The sequence below is a fragment of the Argentina silus genome, assembly GCF_951799395.1.
Source record: "Argentina silus genome assembly, chromosome: 4".
Classification (NCBI taxonomy): Eukaryota; Metazoa; Chordata; class Actinopteri; order Argentiniformes; family Argentinidae; genus Argentina; species Argentina silus.
In genome coordinates this window covers 13506945-13521876 of record NC_139658.1, presented here as the reverse complement: position 1 = coordinate 13521876, position 14932 = coordinate 13506945, and the positions used below count along the sequence as shown (strand labels likewise).

Here is a 14932-nt window from a genome sequence, read left to right as displayed (position 1 = left end):
GACATATGTCATGCGCACACACACAAACACACAAACAAACACAAACACTCTCTCAGACATATGTCATGCGCATACATACATACACACACACACACACACAGTGACCTCATCTATCTCTCTGTCGGTCTTGCTTGGGGGGCTCAAACACTCTTCTCTCCATCCCTCCATTGTCGTATCCTCTGGCTCACACACACAGTTTCTGTAGAGCAGGCTTGTTAGAGTTTCTCTCCTCCCTGCCTTGGGTTTTTGGTAGCGTATCATGAAACAGCCAAAGTTAAGCTACCAAAGTCCTCTAAAAGATACCTAGAATGAACTAGACACAGAGAATATACATTGGCATACAGAGCACTCCCTTTATGCTGGCCTTCAGACTGAAATGATGGACTATTTTGGAGAAAGTTGAAACCTTCCCAAAGATAGAAGGATACAATGTACCTTGCCTATAGGTGTAACACAGAGGCCAATAAAGCTTCATGCTTTTCCTTGGGGTGCGTGCCCTGCCTCAAGTATGAACTATATTTGAATATGAATGTGTATTGTATCATGGCCGTTTATGTTCATAATATTAATCTGGATCCATTTATCCTGGTCCATATCTTTTTACCTGTAAAACTAGAGTGTAGTAGTATGTTATTTTCAATAAGGAGTTTGTGAATATGAATAAAACATACATTTGTTTTCCAGTGGCAGAAGCTAGAAGCTACTGTATGTAGTCAACCTTGATGGCCAATTACACACACGCACACACACACACACACACACACTGATCTAGGGATAGGTGTTCAGAATTATTGTAAGCTTTAGCCTAAACACTATTGCAGTGCATCGAATGGTTGTATTAATGTGTTTGTATCTGTCTGTATATAAATAAACCATGAATGAGGTAAGAAGTACCAGTGTTTCTCCTCGTCCCTAGCTGTGTATGCAGTACTGGCCAGAGAAGAGCTCGTGCTGCTACGGGCCTATCCAGGTGGAGTTCATCTCAGCAGACATCGACGAGGACATCATCAACCGCATCTTCAGGATCTGCAACATGGCAAGGGTGTGTACGCCATCACATACTTCACCATCACTGTCTTATAGAGGGACCATGGTCTCCATTTTTGCAGTGAAAAAGAAATAGTAACATTGAACGTGGCAATTTATTCCAAAAGTGTGCAACATTATTCCAAACTCTAGCAACATATTTTCACGTTACATTTGAAGTAAACAGGGCAAAAAAAAATTTATGATGTAATCACAACCTGTAGAATTCTCTGTGGGAATTTACTCTATCTTCCCCTTCCCCTCCCTCCACCGCCTCCATCAAAGCAGTGTTGTGTGGATCTGTGTGTGTTTGTGGCAACGGGCTACTCCTCTCCTCTCCCTCTCTCACTGGCTCACAGTTCCCCTTCTCTAACCGGCAGTGACAGGCAGGCTTTTGCCGGCCAGCTAATCAACGCTTAGCTCCATGGCGGTGAGAGAAGGACGTCTCGGCAGCGTCTCCAATTTACCATGAAATGGCTCCATCACCGCCACGAGAAGCACATGACACGGCTCATGTAGGACAGAACCCCCCACCCCCTCCCCCCAGCGCCAGCATGTAGCCAGCTGACATCTCAGTTGTGGTTGCCAGTGGTTGGCTAAGGAAGTTAAGGAAGCTCCTTCTCGCAACAGCAAGCCAAGACTCCATAGGGAATACATTAGCTTCTAACTGGGGTTGGGGGGGCCTCAGAGAATCTGTGTTCATGCAGTGACTTGAGTGGTTTCGGTTTTGATTGGAAATGGACGAGGTAGACTCGATGCCCATTGTTGATTCACGAGTCCACTTTTTTTTTGGTGATGGGTTATGATAATGAGGAAGATTATTGTGCTGTTCGATGATGATGATGATGATGATTATGATAATTATAATGATGATGACATCTCTCTCTCTCTCTTCTGCAGCCCCAGGATGGCTACCGCTTGGTGCAACACTTCCAGTTCATTGGCTGGCCAGCGTATCGGGACACGCCCCTGTCCAAGCGCTCCATCCTGCAGCTGGTGCGACGTCTGGCCAAGTGGCAGGAGCAGTACGACGGGGGGGATGGACGCACAGTTGTCCACTGCCTGTAAGTGTCTGAGCAACCTGTTAAAACATTTACAAAGCTTTATTGTCCATTTAGAGTCAAAGGGAAATTTGTCTTCGGTTTCCTCATGGTCCAGTTACAGACTCACTGTCCACTTTTCAACAATTCCAAAGCTTTATTGTATATAAAAGATGGCATAATAATGTACAAATATATATATAGTCAAAAGTTTGGACACACCTTCTCATTCAATGGTTTTTCTTTATTTTTTTAATTATTTTCTACATTGTAGATTAATATTGAAGACATCAAAACTAGGAAGGAACACATATGGAATTATGTAGTAAACAAAAAAGTGTTAAACAAACCAGAATATGTTTTATATTTTAGATTCTTCAAAGTAGCCACCTTTTGCTTTGATGACAGCTTTGCACACTCTTGGCAAGGTGTGTCCAAACTTTTGACTGGTACTGTATGTGTATATATATATATATATATATATTATGTACATTTTGTTAAATTGCTGATCTGTTCAAGATGCATACAGATAGTTAAGAGTTACAGGTTACATATTGTAACGTATAACATAATGGTTAAAAGTGCACAACGCCATATTCTGAGGGACAGGAAAGAGGATGTTTTGTGAATGCATTCATCATTGCTCACCCTCCTCAGTCCTGTTCCCTTTCTAGAGGACATACAAAGGATCTGCAGTTATTTCTGCCGTGAGGAAAAAGCCTCCAAAACAGCCATGCAGAAATGATAGATACTGGCTCAAACAAAACAAGACAAATCCATGAGGTTCATGGTCTGTCATACGTGGGAAAGATGAGATACACTTTAAAAGATTAATTGTTAAGCATCTGTGACAAAGTGAGTATGAGAGCATCATCGCTCCAGGTTCGGTGCGGTGTATGTGCCTGTGATGTACATGTGCTTGCTACAGCATAGGGTTCGCCCACAGATCTCTCAACCAAATGAATGGCCTTGGCCCACTACTGTACTATCTCAGCGTACGGATGATGTAGTGTTCCGTCATGCTATTGTACTGAAGGTTGAGGCTGTTGTACTCAAGACTTCTTCTTGGCATTTAACATACTGTGCTGTTCAGAAAGGTCATAGGCCTATGAAAGTCCCCCCTCCCCATTTCCCCCTTAGTGGTTAGGGTTAGGGTTAGGGTTAGGGTCAGTATATTTAGTATGATCAGTACGTTTTTGAAAAACATCATGTCATGACAGTATCATACACTGTAGTATAGTATCAGCATTACCATCTTTGACTCCATGTCCAAATGAATGTGTGTTAACTATGTTAATTTCATGGTACAAGAGTCAAATCAAATCAAATCAAACTTTATTAATATAGCACATTTCATACACAGACGCAATACAATGCGCTTTACAGGAAGAGTCTTTAGAGCTCCCCTATCAGTACTCCATGTTGGAGTAACAACAACGAGCCCCATCAGACCTGAAGTAAATGAAGCTTATAATAAAGGAGACCAGGGAGGGAAAAATCCATAGGAGAGAATGATTTCAGGGAACGGCCCCAACAATAACACAATGCTGATTAGTCTACTGTGTGATTTCTCTCCCTACCGCCCAAAATACCAAACAAAAACAGCCTCTGAAACAGTTCACTGATGCTCGTTCAATCAGCAGGCCATTGATTTCTCGTACCGCTCAGGACGAATGAAGTAGCAGCGTCTAGGACGAAAGAAGTAGTAGCGAGACATTGCTTAGAAGTTCATGTTGTGTGTAGCAGAGGTAGTTTGGAACGCTTCTTGAGACTCGTAATCCCCAAAATACTGCCCTCCAACCACAGGGATGTGTTCTTGGTCTGATTTTAGTTGCTTGGGTTTGAGGTGCGGGAGACTTGGATTTGTATTTCCATGTCTGTTTAGAACACTTGATATTATAGTAAACTGAGATACAAACTCTGTAATCTTCTGAACATGAAATAAGGCAAGTATTATTATACTATATTATTTGTGGCAATGGTGCAGTTGAATTACACATTAGCTCTATGCTACATGCATAGCATTCAGTTTATTGGGTTCAATAAAGATCCCCTGGTCTGAGGAGTATGAGGTGTCCTCTAACTCTCCCATTAATATGAGTGTACCTTTACAGTGCCTCTAATGAGAGAAAGTGCTCCTCTTTAATGTTATTTTGACAGAACACTGATGTTGATTTATGATTGGTTTCACAGCCAGGGGCGCTACAACATTTAATCAGCCATGGCTATTGATTTTATGGATTAAAGCCACAACATAAATGGAAACATTATTGGGAAATCAATATCTGAAAAAATGCATAATTTTCTCTTCATTGTCAAGAAGATGAGAATCTGATGAACCAAGCTGGTGTTACATTAATACATCACTGCATTATTATTTTGCCAGCTACATTAGTCTAGTATATTACAAGGACAGCAAGGATGACACGAAGATGATTCAAAGCAAAATGTTTGAGAGACAGTTCTAGAGAGCTGCATAGAGTTCCTGAGTATTAAGAAGTCCCCTTCAAGAACACGATTTTCTTCAGTAACTAGTTTAGAAGATTGCGCTGAGGTTGGTTTTGGATGATTGGTCAACCATACCTCCTCTCCATCATGTTTTATGCAACAAATGGATTCTAGTGGAAACCAAATGGTTAGAGAATCATTAGAGGCTATTTTCCCCAGTAATGGTCTGACTGTTGAATGCTAAAGTGTGCAGTTGAAGATTGCACAGGGGATCCGATGCCCCTACACACATGAGTTTTTAGTTTGCCCATTGTTTTTCAATGAGGAGAAGTACAAGCACAATTTAGCTTCATGGCATGCTCTGACAACCTTAAAGCCAACTGTATATCAGATGTTTCATCAATGATGATTACACATTATTGATAACTTTAGATTAGTAAAGATAATGAAAAGTGGCCCTTATGATGGAAGATGTAGCCATTCAAGGAGAAATGTACTCAACAATCAAACGTATATAATAATAAAGTATATATCAGTCCACCATTGATATGGTCCCAAAATATAATTACTTTTGCATACAAGCTTCATATATACAGTATCCTAATGACAAGCTTATATTTACTTCCAGGAAAAGTGAGATGAGGATGCGTTTTGACACATGTTGTGAACAGCACATAGGTTACTGTCAGATGGATGACTTTCTCGCTTTCCTTCTCTCCCTCTCCCTCTTTCCCTTCCTCCATCTCCCCCTGTAGGACTGGTGGTGGAAGGAGCGGTACCTTCTGTGCCATCTGCAGCATCAGTGAGATGATCCAGCAGCAGAACATCGTAGACGTGTTCCACACTGTCAAAACCCTGAGGAACAACAAGTCTAATATGGTAGAGACCATGGTGAGTTCAAGATCTATCACCCAGTCTGAAGCAGAATACAAAGCATTGTCATCTTAATTGGTTTGATAGTTCTTGTCACACCTAACTTGATCACTCACTGTCACAGAATGTTGTGAAAACCAGTTCCAAATGGTTGGCCTGATTATCATGTCTCTTAACAGTCTTACAAGGACCTAGAATATTATCCGTAAAAAACAGCATACACACACCTACATTCTCAGACACACACACAAACACACACTCACACTTTCTTATATATACACACATACACCCATCAATACACACACACACACACACACACACACACACAAACTAATCGCTGCTAATTTTCGGATGTAGAGCCCTCAGGCGGATATCTGACTGAGACAGGTGTCTAGCAGCTGCCTCTACACCTTCACATAGCCTCAGAAATGAGACCTTTAATTTGTCAGAACCATCCTAGGATGGCCACAGCTGCTCACTGAGAATTACAACACATTTTAGGGCTAAAGGAAACTAATTCAAACGTTGCTTTGAAGATACTCTCACAATGAAGGTTGTTCATTGTGAATGCCACTTACACCTTAATGAATTTGGTCAGAATGCTTCGTTTAAAGGATGTTAGGGTTGTGAATTCTTTATAAATGCAACCTTCAAGAAAAGTGTCAAGCATAGAGGCTGTACTTACACTTGAGCCAATGACTGACTTGTGCCCTTTTTCTTGCTTCTACTTTTCCAGGAACAGTACAAGTTCTGCTATGAAGTTGCCCTGGAGGCCCTAAGCTCATTCTGAGAGAGCTATGCTGCCTCTTCCGTGGCATCAGCGGGACACAGTTGCAGACACACTGCAGAAACCGCCAACCCTCGAGGCTTATGTGTGTGTTTGCAATGAGACAACGTACACACACACTCTGTACAGAAGAAAACCACCCTCCATACTGGGGTTATGTGTGTACTTCTGCAAGACTGACTGGGACAACCTTTTGCTTGTATAAAGAAAAAAAATGAAATGAAACACCTTAAAACACCACTTTCCTTCTCTTTCTTTAATGTCCATCTGGGACTGTGATGTGAATCTTGTACAGTAATTTCCTTTTTAGATATATGCCTTGAATGTTATATTCCCTCAATGTAAAGATACAACCACAATCAGACTAACAAACAGAAAAACACCAATAGATACACATATTTGTACAGAAAGGCAAAGTTGGGAAGGTTTGAATGTTCCCAGGCTTTGCACCTGTTCTTCATGAATATTGATAACCATCCTGTGTAAACAACTAATTAGAAATGGCAGATATTATTTTTTGTAATATTTTTTTGTTTAGTGGTTTCTGCAACATTTCTACATTCATGTGTGTGCACATTCAAGCATACATTTTCTCAGACACACCAGGAGACCGTTTTCAGTCAAATTATTGGTTTCTTTTAGTATTGCGGCATGGTTTCATCGTTCTGCTAGCCCATGGCCCCTGTGCTGTGCAGATAATCATAAATTCAGACCATTCTGTGGTTTGCTTCATCAAAGAAAAGAGAACCTTTAAAATTAGCATATGCTAACATGTGTTAGCATTGGACCTGCAGACTGGTTAAAATCTATTCTCCAGCATTCATGTGTTACTGTATGTCATTTGCTTTGTATTCTGCTCTGCTTTACCTCCAAACTATATAGCCGTGTATAGGACCGGTTGCAAATGATTTGATTTATAGTGCCATATTCACACTCTGAGATAAGGGTTGAACCAAATTGTGACAATACATATCAGCCATAGGGTGATACGGTTGTATAGATATGTACTGCAACCTTGTCAAACACAGTGGTGACCCATACCGTTGCCCAATCTCAGGTTGTGGTTAGAATTCCTGTTTTGCTCCTCTGTGCCCTCCTCAGCCTACTATACTATAGGACCAGTCTGGCACAACGCATTTTGTGACGACTAGGTTGTCGATAAGCGACCCTGATAGCCCATTGAGATGTGATAGCCCATTGAGCTAAAGCTTACTGTAGGTATTAGCTTTGTGAGCTAACACAAGTATTCAGGGTTACTCTTCAAGTGAGCATGGTTAAGCTAACCACCTCCGCTACACGTTCTGGAAGCATTCTCCCAGTGTCTCCCAGTGTCCATATGGTTTGGAGAACATTTGTTTCTCTTCATCCTTACATGGCATGGAGATGGGATCAACCTGAGATTGCATACCCAACTCTTGACTGAACTTTGCACGCTAACAGTGTTTTTGACTGTGTTTTCTGTCTGTTGAAGAGTTTTAGTAAGGTATTGTACAGGGCTTTGTCAGTTGAATGTTTTGCTCAACAGTGAACAGTGACCTCCGGTTTGAAGGTGTAGAAAAAATCTTCTGTGGCGAGCATTGATCTGGGTCGAAATAGTATTCTCACAAATACTTCACAGGGCGGTTTTCTGGATACAGATTACTGTAAACCCAAGGCCTGTACTAAATTACACTTTCAATGGTGACTCTCCATTGAAAATGTATTTCAGTCTGGGAGAAGGCTGATCTAGGTTTGAGGAAACAGCCCTAAGTGCGCTTGATTTCACTTTTCTGACCCTGGTACAGTAACTCACAGAATGATGGTACAGCACTATTAACATGTGGTCATTTGGTCACTAAGAACACAAAGGGAAACTGTGTTGAAATTGTTATTGAAGAAGAGATGATGTGAATGAAGTTGTTTTAATTTTTTCAACAGGCTTTATTTGGCTTTTCATATCTCCACTGTCTGTACTATATATGGCTTTCCTCCTTTTTTCTTGAATTTGTACCATTTTTTTTTATTTGTCTAGCAAAGTGATATTATAGATCTGGTGATGAAATTGCCATGGTTGTTTTGTTGTTTGAAATGTGGTTACATAAAATAAAGGGACCAAAATGTTGAACAATAGATTAATTCTTTTTTCAACCAATTTGCATTATAATATGTACAGTAAGTATCAAATAATATAAAAAACATACAGTATATTACGTAGGTTCGTAGAGGTGAAACATTAATTCACATGATCAATCAAAAACACTTAATAAATCAAAATCTTGAACCAGAACCTCATCCTTTATTTAACCGTTTGTTCCCAGAGATTAATGAAAACATTTGCATATGCATCAAGGACAGATCTCCACCTTGGCATTATCTCGATCAGTCAGAGCTAACTGATTCCTGAGAGAACGTCAGTCTGTCATGTTAGCTTCTCTCATTTACATGTGTGGACAGATTGTCACATGTTAACACACACACACACACAGGGACACATGCAAAGGATTCAGTAACATCAAGTCCCATTCGTTTAAGGCCCTCGATGCAAGGCTTCATTTGGCTTCGCCCTCATTGGGATGCAAGTGCGTCTCCGGAGCTGTGTTTTATTATCAAACTTTGCCATGGGGTGATTTTTATCCATTTAACAAGCCCAGAATAATGCCAATACTCATGCATTTCATTTGACGTGTATTGTTGTCTTTGGAAATGACTTTGTAATGAGTTGTAAAATTGGCCCATTTCATTTGCCCTCACTGAAATTTCATTATTTGTGTGTGTGAGGGGGGGGGGGGGGGGGGGGAGCATCTAATATATCTTCTGCTGTAGCACATGAAATAAGGTTATTAGGTGACTGGAGGACACCAATGCATCAATTCATGGCTAGACAGGGTGCTGCTAATTCATGCATGGTCATAGAAACTGAGGCCTAAGTCATATTCAGTCCTCTCCCGTTGTGATATGATCAGAATGAAAAATGTAATATTATGTATTATTAATATTATGTATTATTCATTATTTTTAGGTGACGTTCATGAACAGTGGATAGGGGGCCCTGAGTTTGCTTGACTACAACATCTAGGAACAATTAAAGGCCCATAAATTATTTTTATTTTTTTAAAGTATATTAATATGAATGCTATCTTTTGGATGACTTTCTGTATTTACTTGGTTTATAATATGTCATTATGAAGTGAACAGTTAGCATGAACCTGACTCGCATAATTCTAGAATGTGTTTTTTGGTCACATGATTACGGGAGCTTAATACTCACAAAAGGCATGTAGTTAAAAGGAAGCAAGTTGTTGAATTGCCCCATCAGTGAGCTCTTGTTAAATCTACACTGTGTTGTGACACTATTGCTGAAAAGGGGCCACATGGGAGAGAATTAATTCCTTCAGCAATCGGAGAGTTGACTCCATGAGAATGTAAAACAGCAATGTCACACACATATAACCTGTATCACCCACAACTCCAAATCAATGTGGTTTATACAGAGAGGAGAGGGCAGTCATTTTTGCTGGTATAAGAGAGGAGGGTCACCTGTGTCAAATCAGAGCACTGCCACGGCGCTTCAGATGGGTGAATACGGCCATAACGACTCAGATTATTTTCATATATTCAGTAGACATCTTGAGATGTAGCTGGGTTGTACCCTCAACATACTGCAGTTTTACAATGTCTTATGTTTGTGGGCCATGATTAATCTAATCTTAATCGCTGGTGTGATTGCCTCAGAATCAAAGAATACCATGACAACGAAAATATCTGGGGACAAACAGAGCAAGCTTGTATAGAAATCTCCATAGGAGACTAAATGTAGCTATTTAAGCTAGATTGTTGAGTGTGGTCAAATATTTGTGTTTGATATTCCAGATGTGTGCTAGTACAAGTAATGTGGCTAACATGACCAGTCGCTTATATAGCTTAAATCCATTTCTCAGTTTTGGGATGATGGGGTAAGCAAAATAATGAAGAATATTAAATTTTGCTATAATATTTGCCATTTAGCTGATGCTTTTATCCAAAGCAACTTACATTGCATACACTGTTCAGTATATATGGTCCCAGAGGGAATCAACCCACAACCTAAGCTTTGTTAGCACAATGCTCTACTGATTGAGCCACAGAGGACCACATTGAGCCACCAAATATTACCATTTTCATGTCAGTTTTGCAGCACTGAACGTTTATTTTGTTCTACTTTACTAGCATATTATGTTTACATTTTATTTGAGGTGACTGTAAAAAAATGTATTAATCTTTTTTTTTTTTATTAATCAAAACTACAGAGGGACCAACATGCTTCCAAAGCCAGAAGAACCTACATCCTGACATAACCTAAGTAGACAAACAAACAAAAAGAATGAAGAAAAGGACAAATAGACACCAGGAGACTGAACAAAATTCCACAGCACAAATGTCGATACATATTTATATCATTGGGGACCTCACACATGGTAGAATTAAACCACCAAGTCCATGCTACACAGCAGCTCCTGCGAACCACATCAAGAAGGAACCCCATGTAAGGTAAAATTCCACCAGTCTTATCTAGGCAGGTATATGTTATTTTTTCATAACTCTTCAATTGTGAGATTGAACAAGCCCACTCTACATAGGGTGGTGGCATGTCTTGTTTCCAATGTCTAAGCAGAATTCTTTTGGCAGTTGTTAATGTAAGTAAAATCCATCTCCTAATATAAGGAGATCCTACACATTGAATCAATCTCAGAGTTGATCCATTTATTGGACAGGTGGTCCAACAACCTCCATGACAACCTGATTTATATTATTATACCAGTCTGTTATAGAAGGGCAAGACCACATAATACATGTAATAGAACAGTTATCATTGAGCAATACATTTGCTTTACATAGTTTTCTGGATTGAATTTATTGAATATGAATTTATTACCAATTTCTTTCTAAGTTATGTTGAGGTTTTTAAGGCACGAGGACCATTCTTGAAGAGAGATATCAGTTTGCAGTTCTAATTCCCATTGTTTTTTCACTTCAGCCAATCAGCTGTTTGATCCAGGAGACAAGAATAAATAGGGATGTCAGATCTTGCCTATTACTGTATCTGAGCAACAGGTTTTCCATGGGATTGGCAGTTAGGCTTAACAAAGGGTGGCCCAGCCAATTAGTTAAACAGCTTTGTAAGTAAGTGTTTTCAAAACTGAGCTTTGGGCAAACTATAGATCTCTGACAACTGAACAAAGTTATACATAGTAGACGCATAAAAAATATCACGTATGAGCTTTTCTCCAAATCCCCCAATAAATTGTTTTATCTCCTATTTTAATAGCTTTATTGGTCCAGCTAAGAAGCAATTGAAGATTACTCAACATGAACCTTGACATATCTTCAAAGGGTTTCTCTTTTTTTCACAATTAGTCTGTGAGAGGTGTGCCAGGGTCCTGATCCCAAAGTGTTCTCAAATTGATTGTAGTTTGAGGTTTTATGTCACCAATTGCATATAAATCCATGAGATGTTGAGAGATCCATGAGGAAGCTGTCCCCACAAAGACTGTCTGGCTGTTTCCAAATCAGAAACCGTGGATAAATAGCACAGTCAGAGCTACACTCACCACGAGAGATACAGCCTTCAAATCTGGTGACATCAACAATGACAAGAAAGCCCGCTACGATCTCCGCAGAGTGATCAAGGTAGCCAAACGGGAATACAGCAATAAGATAGAGTCACAACTATGCAGCAACAACTCACGCAGCATGTGGCAAGGGCTACACACCATCTCAGACTTTAAAGGGAGACCTGGCTGCACAGCTACTGTAGCTAGCTCTCTCCCGGACAAGCTGAATAGCTTCTACGCCCGCTTCGAGAACTTCCCACCAGAGAGGATACACACCACGGACAGCACTGTCAGCGCCCTGGTCATCACCGAAGCAGACGTGCGCAGGCAGTTCGGGCGCATCAACATCCACAAAGCGGCCAGACCAGACGGCATCCCAGGCCGGGTGATCAGAGTGTGCGCAGCGCAACTGGCTGGTGTGTTCATGGACATATTCAACCTCTCCCTCTCCACAGGAATAGTCCCCTCCTGCTTCAAGTCATCCGCCATTGTCCCAGTGCCGAAGAAGAACAAGGTAGTATGCCTAAATGACTGGCGCCCTGTTGCTCTCACTCTGATCGTGAGCAAATGCTTTGAGAGGCATGTCAAGGCCCAGATCTGCAGCATGCTCCCTCCCACCCTGGACCCTCACCAATTTGCCTACAGGCAAAACAGATCCACTGACGACGTCATCGCCACCGCACTCCACTCTGCCCTCACCCAACTGGAGAAGAGGAACACCTATGTGAGGATGCTGTTTGTGGATTACAGTTCAGCATTCAACACTATTGTCCCCTCCAGGCACAACACCAAGCTGAGGAACCTAGGCCTCAACCCCGGCCTATGCGACTGGATACTGAACTTCCTGTCAGACTGATGACAGGTGGTGAGAATGGGCTCAAAGACCTCCACCCCCCTGACCCTCAACACAGGAGCCCCCCAGGGCTGTGTCCTGAGTCCCCTCCTCTACTCCCTGTACACACACGACTGCTTGGCCAGTCATGGCCAAGGAGTGAAGTGGTAGGTCAAAGGACCCCATCTTAACCCAAACAGGTGCATCCTCCTTAATGCTATCCTGAACCCACATGACAACATTTTTTATGTTTGTTGGGGATCAGTAAGAGAATTTGAAAAAGATATAAGAACCTAGGGTTAGGGTTAGGGTTTGGGTAATGTTCATTTGACCCATGTTAATGTGGCCTGCCATTGATAAAAGAGAGTAAGCCACCACTCAAGGTCCTGCACACATAAAGCTTGTATAACAGCTGAAAGGATATTTGAACTGGGAACACACTCTCTTAAAGGGAAATGCAGAGGGAGGAATGTTGAGTTGCAGCAGAGTTCACAGGGAATAGTTCACTTTTTTTGCTTGTAGCCTGAAAGTTTTTCAAAATTCTCAAGCTTAGACAAAACGCCTGACAATGACAAAGTGAGATCGCCATGGGTTCAATCGCCAGATCGAAGATTATTGGGGAGAGGGTGCACCCTTGGCTTGTTCCACGATGGAGGGGGAAATACTGTGACTGTAGGTTATTTGTGCAGACAGATGCCAATGGAACTGCATATAACAATTCCACCCAGGAAATAAAATCCGGACTGAAAACACATTTTTTCAGAGCATGAAAGAGGTAACTCCACTCCAACTGCTTCTCAGCGTCTAGGGATATCACAAGTTCAGGCGAGTCAGACTGTGGCGAGGAATATATCATATCAAAAAGTCTGCAGATATTAAAAAGGGAGTGACTGCCCTGAACAAATCCTGTTAGGGTTGATATAAGGGATGGAAGGACCTTTAAAGAGGCATTGTGTGATAACTTTACTGTCCACATTCAAAAAGGATATTGGGTGATAGAATCCACCAAGCAAAGAGTCTTTGTATTTTTTAGGTAGCAGACAAATTGATGCTTGCCTCAGAGTTGCCGGCAGTTGAAAACACTTCTTTGTACATTGACAACAGCAGTGGGGAAAGTTCTCCTGAGAACTTCTTAAAGAATTCTACAATGAACCCATCGGGCCCAGGACATTGCCGGATTGCATACATCTTAAGATTACATTTTTGAGAGTCGTCAGGTGCAGGTAAATTCAAGTTGTGAAAAAAATATTCAGTCTCCATAGGGTTGTCATCACATTCAGAGGTATATTGAGTAAAACTCAGCCAGATGCTGTTTTAATATGGGTTATCTGTCGTGAGACAAAAGATTGGCGGGCTTGGTGAGCCAGGAGCCTACCCATAAACTGAATGGGGAGTCTTGAGAAACAACTGCTCAGCCTTAGTAGTAGATTCTGTCAAAATCAGTCTGAAGACGGGTTCACTTTTGATTAAGCTCTGGCATAGGTGAGGCAGCATATTGTGCATCCAACTGAGATGTTTAAACCTTCCCATACAGTGCCATGATAGACTTCTGGCAAGGTGTTTGTTTCAATAAATAACTTTATTTCAGATCTAATGTATTTTATAAATGCCACGTCTATCAGAATAATAGGATTCAGGCAACATGCTCAGTGAAACTGACTGGTCTGGGAAAGACAATTCCAACAAGATATTGTGAAAAAGAATGATGAACAGGCGAGAAGAAAGAGAATGCTCTCCGAGTTGGGAAAGAAACCTGCCAGGGATCAAACAATCCATATTGTTTGATGAAATTGTTAATGACCGTAGCAGTATTAGACAAAGTTACAGACCTAGCAGATGAGCGGTAAAGCTCGGGGCAGAGAACACAGGTTAAGTCTTCGCCAATGATCAACAAAATGATTGTTTAAATTACTATTACAATATTGTAATTTACGATAGTAATCTACAATATTAAAACATTATTATTAATCCTTATGAAATACAACAACATTCCATCACTTCTTCCATAAAGAAAGGGTAATCTCAATTAGCTAATAGAAAAAGCAGAGTCACTACCTATCTTCCATCGTAGAGTGAAGACCCATCTCTTCAGGCTACATCTTAACTGTCCCTCCTAAAGACCTCTTCATCCCCACTATCCCCCTGTGCAAGTTTCTCTCCTGTAAATAAATTAAAAGCTTTCTTTCTTCTAGCATTGTGACTGCCAATAGCCCCTGGTCCTAGCATAAATTAATTTTTCTTTCGATGACTGATGGATAGATGATTCACTTACTTAGTCAAGTGTATTTGTTGTTAGTCACTTTGGATAAAGGTGTCTGCTAAATGCCATAAATGTAAATGTAAATGTTAAGTGCCA

The 14932-nt window shown here is 40.9% G+C and overlaps 1 protein-coding gene across 1 annotated transcript in view; it reads left to right on the top strand.

Moving 5' to 3' along the window:
- The window catches only part of ptprt (protein tyrosine phosphatase receptor type T), a gene marked incomplete at its 5' end in the record, with an annotated part of 206912 nt that extends 198656 nt beyond the window's left edge, over positions 1 to 8256 (top strand). The window contains 4 exons of the mRNA XM_083668164.1: positions 917 to 1042; positions 1927 to 2090; positions 5270 to 5405; positions 6124 to 8256. Coding sequence (XP_083524290.1) covers positions 917 to 1042; positions 1927 to 2090; positions 5270 to 5405; positions 6124 to 6177 — 480 coding nt within the window. The 3' untranslated portion in view covers positions 6178 to 8256. The remainder of the gene's footprint in view (positions 1 to 916; positions 1043 to 1926; positions 2091 to 5269; positions 5406 to 6123) is intronic.
- Between the last annotated feature and the right edge of the window lie 6676 nt (positions 8257 to 14932).